The following is a 13,705-nucleotide window of genomic DNA, read 5'->3' as shown; positions in this document are numbered from 1 at the left end:
TGTGGGAAGATTTGCATAACGCCACCCAAATGTTCACGCAAAGAAAGAAGTCGTAACGTTTATTCTCGCAGTTGCCGCCGCAGGCGCCATGTTGTGGAGAAGCTGTGTGTTTTGTTGTGAAAGCGATACTACTTTGTCTGGTCTTCCAAAAGAGGACATAACTAAAAATCAGTGGTTAAGTTGTAATATTGTAATAATATTTCAGAAAGTGGGACAGTTTCAACTTTGCAAGGACAGTTGCACTTCTGACTCACAGTCTGTAAGTACATTTCCATATGTAAAGAATTTGCCACTGATAATTCAAACGTGAGTTTTGAGCAGTGTAGTGTAGCATTTGTTGTTTCTCCGATCACAAATGCAGACATGGTTTTATATTTATGCAGCGGGATATGCAATGTAACGCATAAAAACACAGTATAAGTCGTTATGATCTGTAATTATGTCCCCACTGGATGCAACGAATGCATAATTTGTAATGGGTTTTATTGGTTTTGTCTCTTCACCCTGGGACACACGGATCACAGTATGTTAAGGTGTGTAACATTTCCGTCACATGCTTGTGGTATTCGGCCAATCACAATGCACTGGATCGCTGGCCAATCAGAGCACACCTCGCTTTTCAGACTGATGAGCTTTGTGAAAATGGATGTGTTTCAGAAAGCCGGGGCATAGAGGAGAAACAATAATGTACAGTATATGGAAAATAATGTGTTTTTTTAAATAGATACATTTTTTGTAATGTCAGGACCCATTTTTTTATATATATATATATATTTTTTTATTCTCTCATTCCTGCAAACTAAGGTGCGAGAGTCAAACTGTTCTAATATTTATTCATGTTGTTTGAATGCTTTCTCTCTTTCCCGAGAATTCACAGTGCATGACTGGTTTCAGTGATCGCTCTGGAACAACCTGGGGGAGAATGACTACGCCTTGTACAGGTGCCCGTTTCTCAACTCGAGTCATGTGGAAGTACATGTGTGCATACTTTAATCTTTTTTTTTTTTTTTTTTTAAACATTCCTTTCGATATCCTCCCATAAATCTAGAATTAGGGAGAGGTTTGTTATTGTTATGTCACTCTGCCTCCAGTGCAGATCATGCAGTGATGCTAAAGCTATATGAGGTATCTGTTTGGCCTGGTTAAACCAGTCGATCCACTCTTCAAGTGTATCACCTGCCGCAGTGAGAATTCCACAAACAGTGAGAAGAGAACCGAGTTAAACACAGTCACATCAAGTGAAAACTCGTCAGCATGGCATGTTATCACTGCTGATATTGAACAAGGATTTAAAAGCTCATAGGATACAAGGTAAGTCGTTTCATTCCTGTGCAAATTTACAACAGTACTTTGAACTGTGCTATGTTGCGTGAAACAGCCCGTATGGTATTGAAAGTAAAGTCTGGTGTCTAGCAAGCGCAGGTGTTCAGCTGTATTTGTTATGAATGACTATATGCAGCACTCACATGGGTTATGCTGATTTCATTGTATTTTTAATATAATTCAAGAGTGGTTGAATGTATTCATATTACAAATTGCACTTAAGTTGTAAATATTTAAGTACAAGACATTTAAAATTGTAAATGAGTACATTAACATTATTGTTTTTTTTGTTTTTTGTTTTTTTTGGGGGGGGGGCATGTTTTCTAAATCAAAAAATTCTGAAGCATGTTTCAGGTCCTGTACCTTTCATTTGTTTTTATTGTAAATATACAGGTTAATAAAATGATTTTGTGCATGTTAAATAGATCATATACTGTAGATAATACTTACTGATACTAATTTTAATATATTTAGTATTAATACTAATACTTACTTAATGTTTTTTAAATCCGTTTCAATGAAATGAAACAGATCATTTTAATTAAACAGATGAACAGATTATCAAAATATGTGCCCTTACAGATGATTGTGGGCGGACCTACGCATGTTTAATGAGGAGGATGTTGTTAAAAGGCAATGTCTGTTCATAGTTTCCTTCGTCTGGCCTAACCTGTTCCTAACTCCTTCTTGTTACACTATGCCTGAACAATTCCTTGAATACCTCACAGTTTCGTCTGTGTGCCATTAGCAGAAATGCAGAATTTGAATTAAGTTAGTGCTGTCTGCTCAGTCTTGCTTCACTCTGAGGCAATTACATTTTTTATTCAATGATTGACCCATATGTTCATAGTTCACAGATTCAGGTCTGTCATTGCATTTTAACCAACCATTAACAATTACATATATGTCAAGAATAACTAACACTGAATTTTGGGTGTCTTGCTGCTGCTGAATAATTTCATTTGCATTAACAGGTTTGAGTTTTGGATGCTTTTCTTCAATGTAAATACATACTAGTGAAATGGTATGTTGTCCTTTTTTATATTCAATCTATATCTGAATTATATGTGTTTGTGTGATCTATCAGATATTTTTTATGTGTATGTCATTATTTGGAATATTATTTTATTCTATGCATCCATTTAATTTCATGAAATATGACAATAATAATAATAGACCATGATATTATCTAATTTGCAGGCTCTTCTTCGTAGAAGCCTGTCTGACAGCCTGCTGCTTGAAGATGACAATGACTCTGTAGATGGTTTGGAATACACAGACATGCTCTTTCAAGAAGGTGCACTTTCATGACATTTGAATAAGAATATTTTTATGCATATCATTGTATATTAACTGATTTGGTTCTGTTAAAGAAACTTTTACTTTGGAGAAAATGGCTTTTGCCATGAACCTTGATATGGTGAAAATTATAAGGAAAATTGTTTATAATAGACTACAATGCACATTACATTTTAATTTCAGATGAAGAAATTGTGGGTGCTAGTGGTCTGTTTGACCTGAAGAGGAACGAACAAAAGAAGGATGAAGCTGTGGACATTTTGAAGTTAATTGATAATGACAAGCAGTTAATGAAGCATGGTTTGAAATCCAGCAAGAGCTTGGAAAGTCTGGATATCAAAGCTCCTAATGAGGTCTGTGTACATCACATTTACAGTTATTTTTCAACCCTGAATCATAAAACTCCCAAACAAATTAATTTGTAAGGATACAAATGTTTCAACAGGTGTGGAAAGATTCATATGACAAGCTCTTCAATGATAAAGTCAAGAAACACATGAAAGGAAATAAAGCTGTAGAGGAAAACAGACATGGCATACACAATGGGGCAGTGATTCCACCAGATTCAAGTCTTACACTGCTAGACAACCAAGGATCTCCGGGGATGCACCTCACAAAAGGACATTTTAGAGGTCCAAAAGCAGTGCTTAATTCTTCTGATATGGACATGGAAGTACCATCGGTTAATGTGAAAAAGCCAAAATTTAAAATGCCAAGGTTTAGCCTCTCTAGAAACAAGAATACTGACATCAGTTACGGTGGAAGCATGAAGGGGTCAAAATTGGCATCGTCATCCCCTGAAGTAGCTGCAGGGCTCAATGGTTCTAATATACAAACTGATGGACCAAAGGCTGACTTCAAAGGTCTAAAAACAGACCTTCCAGACATGGACATGTCATCTGGAAAACTGAAAGCACCCACTTTCAGCTCCCCTGATTTTGGCCTGTCAGGACCGAAAATAAAAACACCTGACTATAATTCAAAATCCCCTGAAATTAATCTGTCTGCTCCTAAGTTTAAGGCAGGCTTTGTTTCACCAGACATCAACATCAGAGGTCATAAGCCAGATATTACAGCACCTGACATTGATGTGAATATCCCTGAAGGGACATTTAAAGGACCAAATTTCAAGGAACCCAGTCTTGACTTGGATGCACCTGACCTAAAAATCAAATCTCCAGACCTGAATTTCAGCAGCCCCAAAATAAAGGGAGGAATCGATACCCCAGATATGGATCTGAGACTGCCTCAAACTAATTTAAAAGGCCCAAACCTAGATATCAAATCACCTGATATTGATGTTAATGGCCCTTCAGGTAAACTGAATATGCCAAAGCTAAAGATGCCCAGTTTTGGTCAGTCAGGTTTGAAAGGACCACATATGAATGTGGATGCAGACATTGATCAGCCCGACCTTAATCTGAGAGCATCAGCTCCCAAACTAAATGCAGATATAAATAGTCCTGATTTTGATGTACATGGACCTAATGTTGATCTTAAAGGTCCAAAGACAGACCTTACTCTTCCAGACATGGACAGGCCTTCTGGAAAAATTAAAATGTCCAATTTAAAGATGCCTAAATTTGGTGTTTCGGGACCAAAAATAAAGACGCCTGATTATGATCTGAAGACTCCTGAAATGGATCTGTCAGCTCCAAAGTTTAAGGCAGACTTTGATTCCCCAGACATCAACATCAGAGGTCACAATCCAGATATCACAGCACCTGACTTGAATGTTGATTTCCCAAAAGGAAAAATGAAAGGACCAAGTTTCAAGAAACCTGATTTTGATGTGAATACACCTGATCTCAACATAAATTCCCCTTCAGCTAAATTGAAAATGCCAAAATTTGGTCTCTCAAGTAGCAAGCCAAAAGGACCTGATCTTAAAATCAAATCTCCAAAGCTGAATCTCAAAAACCCCAAGGTTAAGGGAGGAATCGATACCCCAGACATGGATCTGACTCTGCCTCAAACAGATTCAAAAGGCCCACACTTAGATATTAAGTCACCTGATGTTGATATCAATGTCCCTTCGGGTAAATTTAATATGCCAAAATTAAAGATGCCCAGTTTTGGCCTGTCAGGTTTGAAAGGACCACATATGAACATGGATGCTGACATTGATCAGCCGGATCTTAATCTGAGTGCATCAACTCCCAAACTGGATGCAGGGATAAATAGTCCTGATATTGATGTACATGGACCTAATGTTGATCTTAAAGGTCCAAGAACAGACCTTAAACTTCCAGACATTGACAAGCCTTCTGGAAAATTAAAAATGCCCAATTTAAAGATGCCCAAGTTTGGTGTCTCAGGACCAAAACTAAAGACACCTGACTATGATTTAAAGACCCCTGAAATGGATCTGTCTGCTCCAAAGTTTAAGGCAGAGTTTAATTCCCCGGACTTGAATCTCGAAAGCTCCAAAATAAAGGGAGGAATTAATACCCCAGATATGGATCTGACTCTGCCTCAAACTGACTTAAAAGGCCCAAAACTGGATATAAAATCACCTGATATTGATGTCAAAGGCCCCTCTGGCAAATTTAATATGCCAAAGTTTAAGATGCCTGGTTTTGGCATGTCAGGTTTGAAAGGACCACATATGAATGTGGATGCAGACATTGATCAGCCTGACCTTAATCTGAGTGCATCAACTCCTAAACTAAATTCAGGGATAAATAGTCCTGATATTGATGTACATGGACCTAATGTTGATCTTAAAGGCCCAAGAACAGACCTTAAACTTCCAGACATTGACAAACCCTCTAGAAAATTTAAAATGCCCACTTTAAAGATGCCTAAGTTTGGTGCCTCAGGACCAAAACTAAAGACGCCTGACTATGATTTAAAGACCCCTGAACTGGACTTGTCAGCTCCAAAGTTTAAGGGTGCTTTTAATTCCCCGGACCTGAGTCTCAAAAGCCCCAAAATAAAGGGAGGAATCGATACCCCAGATATGGATCTGACTCTGCCTCAAACTGATGTAAAAGGCCCAAACCTAGATATCAAAACACCTGATGTTGATGTTAATGGCCCTTCAGGTAAACTGAATATGCCAAAGCTAAAGATGCCCAGTTTTGGGCTGTCAGGTTTGAAAGGACCACATATGAATGTGAATGCAGACATTGATCAGCCCGACCTTAATCTGAGAGCATCAGCTCCAAAACTGAATGCAGGGATAAATAGTCCTGATTTTGATGTACATGGACCTAATGTTGATATTAAAGGTCCAAAGACAGACCTTACTCTTCCAGACATGGACAAGCCTTCTGGAAAATTTAAAATGCCCAATTTCAAGATGCCTAAATTTGGTGTCTCGGGACCAAAAATAAAGACACCTGATTATGATTTGAGGACACCTGAAATGGATCTGTCAGCTCCAAAATTTAAGGCAGACTATGCTTCCCCGGACCTTAATATTAAAGGACATAAGCCAGATATCACAGGCCCAGACATGAATCTTAAATTCCCTAAAAGTACATTTAAAGGACCAAACTTAAAGACACCCAATACTGACATGAATGCCCCTGACCTCGACATCAATTCCCCTTCAGGTAAACTGAAGCTGCCAAAATTTGGCTTCTCAGGTAGCAGGCCAAAAGCTCCAGATCTTAAAATCAAATCTCAAGACCTGAATCTCAAAGGCCCCAAAATAAAGGGAGGAATCGATACCCCAGATATGGATCTTACTCTGCCTCAAACTGATTTGAAAGGCCAGAATCTAAATATCAAATCACCTGATATTGATGTGGATGGCCCTTCAGGTAAATTTAATATGCCAAAGTTAAAGATGCCCAGTTTTGGTCCATCAGGTTTGAAAGGGCCCAGAATGAATGTGGATGCTGACATTGATCAGCCTGACCTTAATCTGAGAGCATCAGCTCCAAAACTAAATGCAGGGATAAATGGTCCTGATTTTGATGTACATGGACCTAATGTTGATCTTAAAGGTCCAAGGACAGACCTTAAACTTCCAGACATGGACAAGCCTTCTGGAAAATTTAAAATGCCAACTTTAAAGATGCCTAAGTTTGGTGTCTCGGGACCAAAATTTAAGACGCCTGACTATGATTTGAAGACCCCTGAAATGGATCTGTCAGCTCCAAAGTTTAAGGCAGACTTTGATTCCCCGGACCTGAATCTCAAAAGCCCCAAAATAAAGGGAGGAATCGATACCCCAGATATTGATCTGACTCTGCCTCAAACTGATGTAAAAGGCCCAAACCTAGATATCAAAACACCTGATGTTGATGTTAATGGCCCTTCAGGTAAACTGAATATGCCAAAGCTAAAGATGCCCAGTTTTGGTCAGTCAGGTTTGAAAGGACCAAATATGAATGTGGACCCAGACATTGATCAGCCTGACCTCAATCTGAGAGCATCAGCTCCAAAACTGAATGCAGGGATAAATAATCCTGATTTTGATGTACATGGACCTAATGTTGATATTAAAGGTCCAAAGACAGACCTTACTCTTCCAGACATGGACAAGCCTTCTGGAAAATTCAAAATGCCCAATTTCAAAATGCCTAAATTTGGTGTCTCGGGACCAAAAATAAAGACACCTGATTATGATTTGAGGACACCTGAAATGGATCTGTCAGCTCCAAAATTTAAGGCAGACTATGATTCCCCGGACCTTAATATTAAAGGACATAAGCCAGATATCACAGGCCCAGACATGAATCTTAAATTCCCTAAAAGTACATTTAAAGGACCAAACTTAAAGACACCCAATACTGACATGAATGCCCCTGACCTCGACATCAATTCCCCTTCAGGTAAACTGAAGCTGCCAAAATTTGGCTTCTCAGGTAGCAGGCCAAAAGCTCCAGATCTTAAAATCAAATCTCAAGACATGAATCTCAAAAGCCCCAAAATAAAGGGAGGAATAGATACCCCAGATATGGATCTTACTTTGCCTCAAACTGATTTTAAAGGCCAGAATCTAAATATCAAATCACCTGATATTGATGTTAATGGCCCTTCAGGTAAATTGAATATGCCAAAGCTAAAGATGCCCAGTTTTGGTCCATCAGGTTCGAAAGGGCCCAGAATGAATGTGGACCCAGACATTGATCAGCCCGATCTTAATCTGAGAGCATCAGCTCCCAAACTAAATGCAGATATAAATAATCCTGATTTTGATGTACATGGACCTAATGTTGATATTAAAGGTCCAAAGACAGACCTTACTCTTCCAGACATGGACAAGCCTTCTGGAAAATTAAAAATGCCCAATTTAAAGATGCCCAAGTTTGGTGTCTCGGGACCAAAACTAAAGACACCTGACTATGATCTGAAGACCCCTGAAATGGATCTGTCAGCTCCAAAGTTTAAGGCAGACTTTAATTCCCCCGACCTGAATCTCAAAAGCCCGAAAATAAAGGGAGGAATTAATACCCCAGATATGGATATGACTCTGCCTCAAACTGATTTAAAAGGCTCAAACCTAGATTTCAAATCACTTGATGATGATGTTAATGGGCCTTCGGGTAAATTGAATATGCCAAAGTTAAAGATGCCCAGTTTTGGCCTGTCAGGTTTGAAAGGGCCACATATGAACATGGATGCTGACATTGATCAGCCGGATCTTAATCTGAGTGCATCAACTCCCAGGCTAAATGCAGGGCTTAATAGTCCTGATATTGATTTACATGGACCTGGTGCTGATTTCAAAGGTCCAAAAACAGAACTTACTCTTCCAGACATTGAAAAGCCTTCTGGAAAAATTAAAATGCCCAATTTAAAAATGCCTAAGTTTGATGTCTCAGGGCCAAAAATAAAGACACCTGATTATGATCTAAAGACCCCTGAAATGGATCTGTCAGCTCCCCAGTTTAAGGCAGACTTTGATTCACAAGACATAAACATCAGAGGTCATAAACCAGATGTCACAGGCCCAGACATGAATGTCGATATTCCTAGAGGTACCTTTAAAGGACCAAATTTCAAGAAACCCAGTCTTGACTTGGATGCACCTGACCTCCACATAAATGCACCTTCAAGTAAATTTAAGCTGCCAAATACTGGCTTCTCAGGTAGCAAAGCAGAAGGACCTGATCTTAAAGTCAAATCTCCAAAGCTGAATCTTAAAAGCCAGAAAATAAAGAAAGGAATTGATACCCCAGATATGGATCTGACTCTGCCTCAAACTGATGTAAAAGGCCCAAACCTAGATATCAAATCACCTGATATTGATGTTAAGGCCCCATCAGGTAAATTGAATATGCCAAAGCTAAAGATGCCCAGTTTGGGTGCGTCAGGTTTGAAAGGACCACATATGAACATGGATGCTGACATTGATCAGCCTGACCTCAATCTAAATGCATCAACTCCCAAACTAAATGCAGGGATGAATAGTCCTGATATTGACACTCATGGACCTAATGCTGATTTCAAGGGTGCAAAAACCAGCCTTGCATTTCCAGACATGGATATACCATCTGGAAAACAGAAAATGCCCACCCTCAAGGTGCCTGATGTTGGTTTCTCAGGATCCAAAATCAAGACACCGGACTTTGATCTGAAAACCCCTAGCATGGATCTGTCAGCTCCAGAATTTAACGCAGACTTTGATTCACCAGACATCAACATCAGAGGTCATAATCCAGATATTACAGTCCCAGACATGAATGTTGATTTCCCAAAAGGTCAAATTACAGGACCAAATTTAAAAAAAAACAATCTTGATTTTAACACTCCAAATATTGACAATGACGCACCTTCAAGTAAATTTAAACTTCCGAAGCTGGGCCCCTCAGAGAGCAAGCCAGAAAGATCTGATCTTAAAACCAGAAAGACCATGAGGCATCTGCAAATACATGCAATGGATCTGGAGGTTCCAGAAAGCACTTTGAAAGGGTCGAAATTTAACGTTCTTAAACTAATATAGTAGGATAATTTAAAGAAAGGGATGTGGAAGACAAGAATGAACTTGTCCTAGGCAATCATGTTTACAGGGCTGATGAGAACTAATAGCATATTAATAACCTGAAGATATTGTAAATGAGCATGAGCAAACTTTTTTCTACTCTATGTCTTAAAACTGATGAACAAACCTTTCCATAAATGAGAGATGTTAAACTTGCACTTACAGTATTATAGATCATTATGCTCATATAAATAATGTTTTTATATATAACTTTATGATAAAATATGTTATAATATTATGTGGATCTTAAATAATTAAATATAGTAAATCATATATATTTTGTACATTATGTAAAATGCTACAGTAATGTATAAATGCAATGTGGATCAGAAATACACATGTGAAAAGTTTTGTCTGAAAAGCTGTTTGTCTTGAGAATGAATCTTGTTTCTTTAATTTCTAATTTTTTAAGTAACTTATCTGATAAAGTGAGGTACACTGGGTGGGTGGGGAGGGGCGGTATATGGAAGATTTTGTTATGGAAAATGTAGATTTTGTTATGGAAGATGTATCTAAATATTTTTTTTTTTATATTCCTAGTAACGTTGTTTCAACATACAAAATAAATGGTTGTTGTAGAATATAATTTTTTTCTGTAATTCATAATGCTTGAATTTGAAATTGAATACTTCAAATGTTATGTAATTTAAATAAACATATACCTTTTCTGAAGAGGCTATTGTGAAAAAAAAAAAAAGTATTTACTTGAATGTTACTTATTTGAAAATTATAACAAAATCTGAATATACAGTCGTGTGAAAAAGTTAGGAACACTAGATTGAATGGCAGCTGTGGTCTAATGGTTAGAGACTTGGACTATTTACCCGAAGGTCACACGTTTGAGTCTTGGTGCTGGCAGGAGTTGTAGGTGGGAGGGAGTGAATGAACAGTGCTCTCTTCCACCCTCAACACCCATGACTGAAGTGCTTTTGAGCAAGGCACTGAACCCCCAGTTGCTCCTCGGGCGCTGGATCTATAGCTGCCCACTGCTCCGGGTGTGTGTTCACTTCTCACTGCCGTGTGTGTGTGTGTGTGTGTGTGTGCACTGGGATGGGTTAAATGCAGAGCACCAATTTCAAGTATGGATTACCATAATTGCCAAATGTCACGACTTTCACTTTTCCCTTGAATTGAATGGTTTTCTGTATCAGGACATAAGAAAAAAGTAATTAAATATATATAGGAAAATAAAACCTTATGAACAACAATACATGATATTTCACACTGTCATAATTTATTTAACAGAAATAAAGCCATTGCTTTACAATGATTTGTATAGTAAAAAGCGCTATACAAATAAACTTGAAAAGCCATGTGTGACAGTTAAGACACCTTCACTGTTAACAAGAGTAAGTTTTAAGGGATAGGTATTGCTAATCAATTGCATTTGATTAACTCATCATCAACAATTGTGAGTGTTAACACAATGCCAAAGAGAAAATACATCAGCTATGATCTTACAAAAGCAATTGCTGTTGCCATTAATCTGGGAAACGTAATACAGCCATTCCCAAACAATTTGAAGTCCATCATTCCACAGTGAGGAAGATTATTCACAAGTGGAAGACATTCAAAACAGACACCAATCCTCCCAGAAGTGGATGTCCCAGCAAATTCACCCCAAGATCAAAACCGTGTAATGCTCAGAGAAATGGAGGACAACCCAAGAACTTCACCGCAGACTCTACAGGCTTCAGTTAACTTGTTAAATGATAAAGTTCATGACAGTTAAACTAGAAAAATATGGGTCATGTACAGGATGCATAGAAGGCTTGCCAGAAAAAAAGCCTCTTTTCTCTAAAGAAACATGGCAGCACGGTTTAGGTTTGCAAAGGTGCTTCTGAACAAACCATAAGACTTATAGAACAATGTCCTTTGAACAGACAAGACCAAAATTGAGATGTTTGGCCATAATGTGCAGTGCCACATTTGACGAAAACGTAAAGAGTGTATCAGCACAAACACCTCATACCAATGGCATGCTGGTAGTAGCCACAGGACCTGGGCACATCACAGTCATTGAGTCAACCGTGAACCAAAGTATTCCAAAGTATTCTAGAACCAAACTGAGGCTGTCTGTCCAGCAGTTCAAGTTTGGCCAAAATTGTGTCATGCAACAGGACAATGATCCCAAGCACACCAGCCAATCTACAACAGAACGGCTGAAAAGAAAAGAATCATGGTGTTGCCCAGTCAAAGTCCAGACGTCATCCTGTCTGAAATGTTGTGGTGCATAAACAAATGCCCACAGACCTCAATAAACTGGTTACACTGTAAAGAAGAGTGAGCCAAAATTCCTCCAGAACGATATGACAGACTGATAAAGCCATTCTGAAAAGTATTACTTCAAGCTATTGCTGCTAAAAGTGGACATACAGGCAAGTTAATCATAGGGTCATAGGGTCCTAACTTTGTCACTCATGGCCTTTCAATCTTGAGTTTTTTTATTATATATATATATATAATGACGGTGTGATACATCATGTGTTGTTGTTCATCTGAGGTCTTTTACATAATATTTTCCCAATTTTAAGACCTGCTAAGGACCAGATATTGTTTTTATTATTATTATTATTATTATTATTATTATTATTATTATTATGTCCTAATATGGAAATCCATGAAGCTCAGTGTCTTCTAACTTTTTCCCATGACTGTACATAAGAGTCTATTGTAGTCAGTCATGATAATTTAAAGGCCAACATGGAAAGCTGTTTTGCATACAGCACATGGACAGCAGTGTTTTTATAATTTAGAAACATTCCGGCCCATATAATAATTGACCAAAAAGCATTGTGTGAGGTAAAAATCCCAAAAGATTAACATTCAAGAGAGAGCAAATTAGAGCTAAGTAATATATGATTAAAAGTTTGAACATTTCCCATGGACTTATTTGCATACTAAATTGTGATTGGTCTTCTGTCGGTCATCTATTTGCATGTCCTACTGACTGGGATTTTGTCAAGCACATTCTGTACTGTACTGTGTAGATTGGTGTGTGTTGCTGCTGACGCTGATGTTTTGGAGCTGTGGCCTGGAGGATGGGTGTGCTCTCTGTCAGCTGCTGTTGTGATCGTGGCCATGTGTTTGAACCCTGTTCTTATCTTATACATCTCTTACCTGAGATACCAGTTTACATTCTAACTATAATTTACATAAGTGATGTTGAAAATACTTGTAGGCTAAAGTCATGGAAATTCATTGATCAAAAAGTGTGAAATCTCAGAATCAAGAATAATGTGTAATATGTTAGCCTATATTGAGTCTAAATGAACGAAACGGTTTTAAAATAAGAAAGAGCAAAGCGACTTTTATAACTTTTGTTGTTCAAAATTACTTGAAACCATAAACCATGGTTATTGACAAGTTAATAACCATGTTATTACAAGCAGTGTTGGGCAGTAAGTACTAAAAACAAGTTACAGTAACAGTATTACCTTTTTGCAGTAACTATAGTGTAACTAATACGATTTCATTAATAATATTACATTTACCATCTATAAAACAGTTTTTTAGTTACTTTTGAATTTGATGCCTCAACCCCTACTGATTTGAAATCCAACAATTCAATAATTCCTTGATTTATTTTCATCATTATCACAACTCACACAGGCACATGAAGTCAGTGCATCAGGAAAGATTGGAGTATTGAAACATTTACATTAAGGAGATGGAAATATTGCCAGTACAGTATTTTTGTCAGGAGAAAATGTGAAAGGGCTTGCCTTCCCACATCCATCGCATCCCAACATAAATTATATTACTAAAATTACAAATCTTATTAACTTGGGTGATTTCTTTTGAAAACTATCTTAATGAAATATAATCATATATGAATAACAGAGAAATTGTAGCTACAATTAGCTTCAAGCTACACATGACAATTAATACAACAGTTTTACTTAAAAGTCACTATCAATCACCATTGAGTGTTTGCAATAACTTCTGAATGCGATCAAATGTTGATTTTGATCAAATCATGAGGTGGAGACTTCTTTGGGGCGAGAAAGATAAGTAATGTAGCTCAGTAGTGAAACTAGCCTAATTAGCCTACTGTTGCCAGAAAGTAAGTAAAGTAATAATATTATTTTTGAAAGGAATTGTAACGAGTAATAAATATTTTTGGGGGGTAATGAGGCTACT

General features: G+C 37.7%; 1 protein-coding gene across 1 annotated transcript; it reads left to right on the top strand.

Moving 5' to 3' along the window:
- The first annotated feature begins 11 nt into the window (after positions 1-11).
- On the top strand, positions 12-10,014 carry LOC128022464 (neuroblast differentiation-associated protein AHNAK-like). The gene is made up of 5 exons (XM_052610083.1): positions 12-1,311; positions 2,298-2,347; positions 2,524-2,620; positions 2,806-2,975; positions 3,068-10,014. Exons 2-5 carry the CDS (start codon positions 2,345-2,347, stop codon positions 9,521-9,523), a joined length of 6,726 nt encoding a protein of 2,241 aa, XP_052466043.1. The 5' UTR covers positions 12-1,311; positions 2,298-2,344; the 3' UTR covers positions 9,524-10,014.
- The last annotated feature ends 3,691 nt before the right edge of the window (positions 10,015-13,705 follow it).

This window comes from Carassius gibelio, chromosome A11 (genome assembly GCF_023724105.1).
Source record: "Carassius gibelio isolate Cgi1373 ecotype wild population from Czech Republic chromosome A11, carGib1.2-hapl.c, whole genome shotgun sequence".
Taxonomy (NCBI): Eukaryota; Metazoa; Chordata; class Actinopteri; order Cypriniformes; family Cyprinidae; genus Carassius; species Carassius gibelio.
This window is presented reverse-complemented; position numbering and strand designations above follow the sequence as displayed.

Excerpts from the sequence above, each read along its gene's own strand:
- LOC128022464 (XM_052610083.1), top strand. Across the intron at positions 2,621-2,805 it reads AGACATGCTCTTTCAAGAAG|ATGAAGAAATTGTGGGTGCT; the intron begins GTGCACTTTCAT and ends TTTTAATTTCAG. Across the intron at positions 2,976-3,067 it reads ATATCAAAGCTCCTAATGAG|GTGTGGAAAGATTCATATGA; the intron begins GTCTGTGTACAT and ends ATGTTTCAACAG.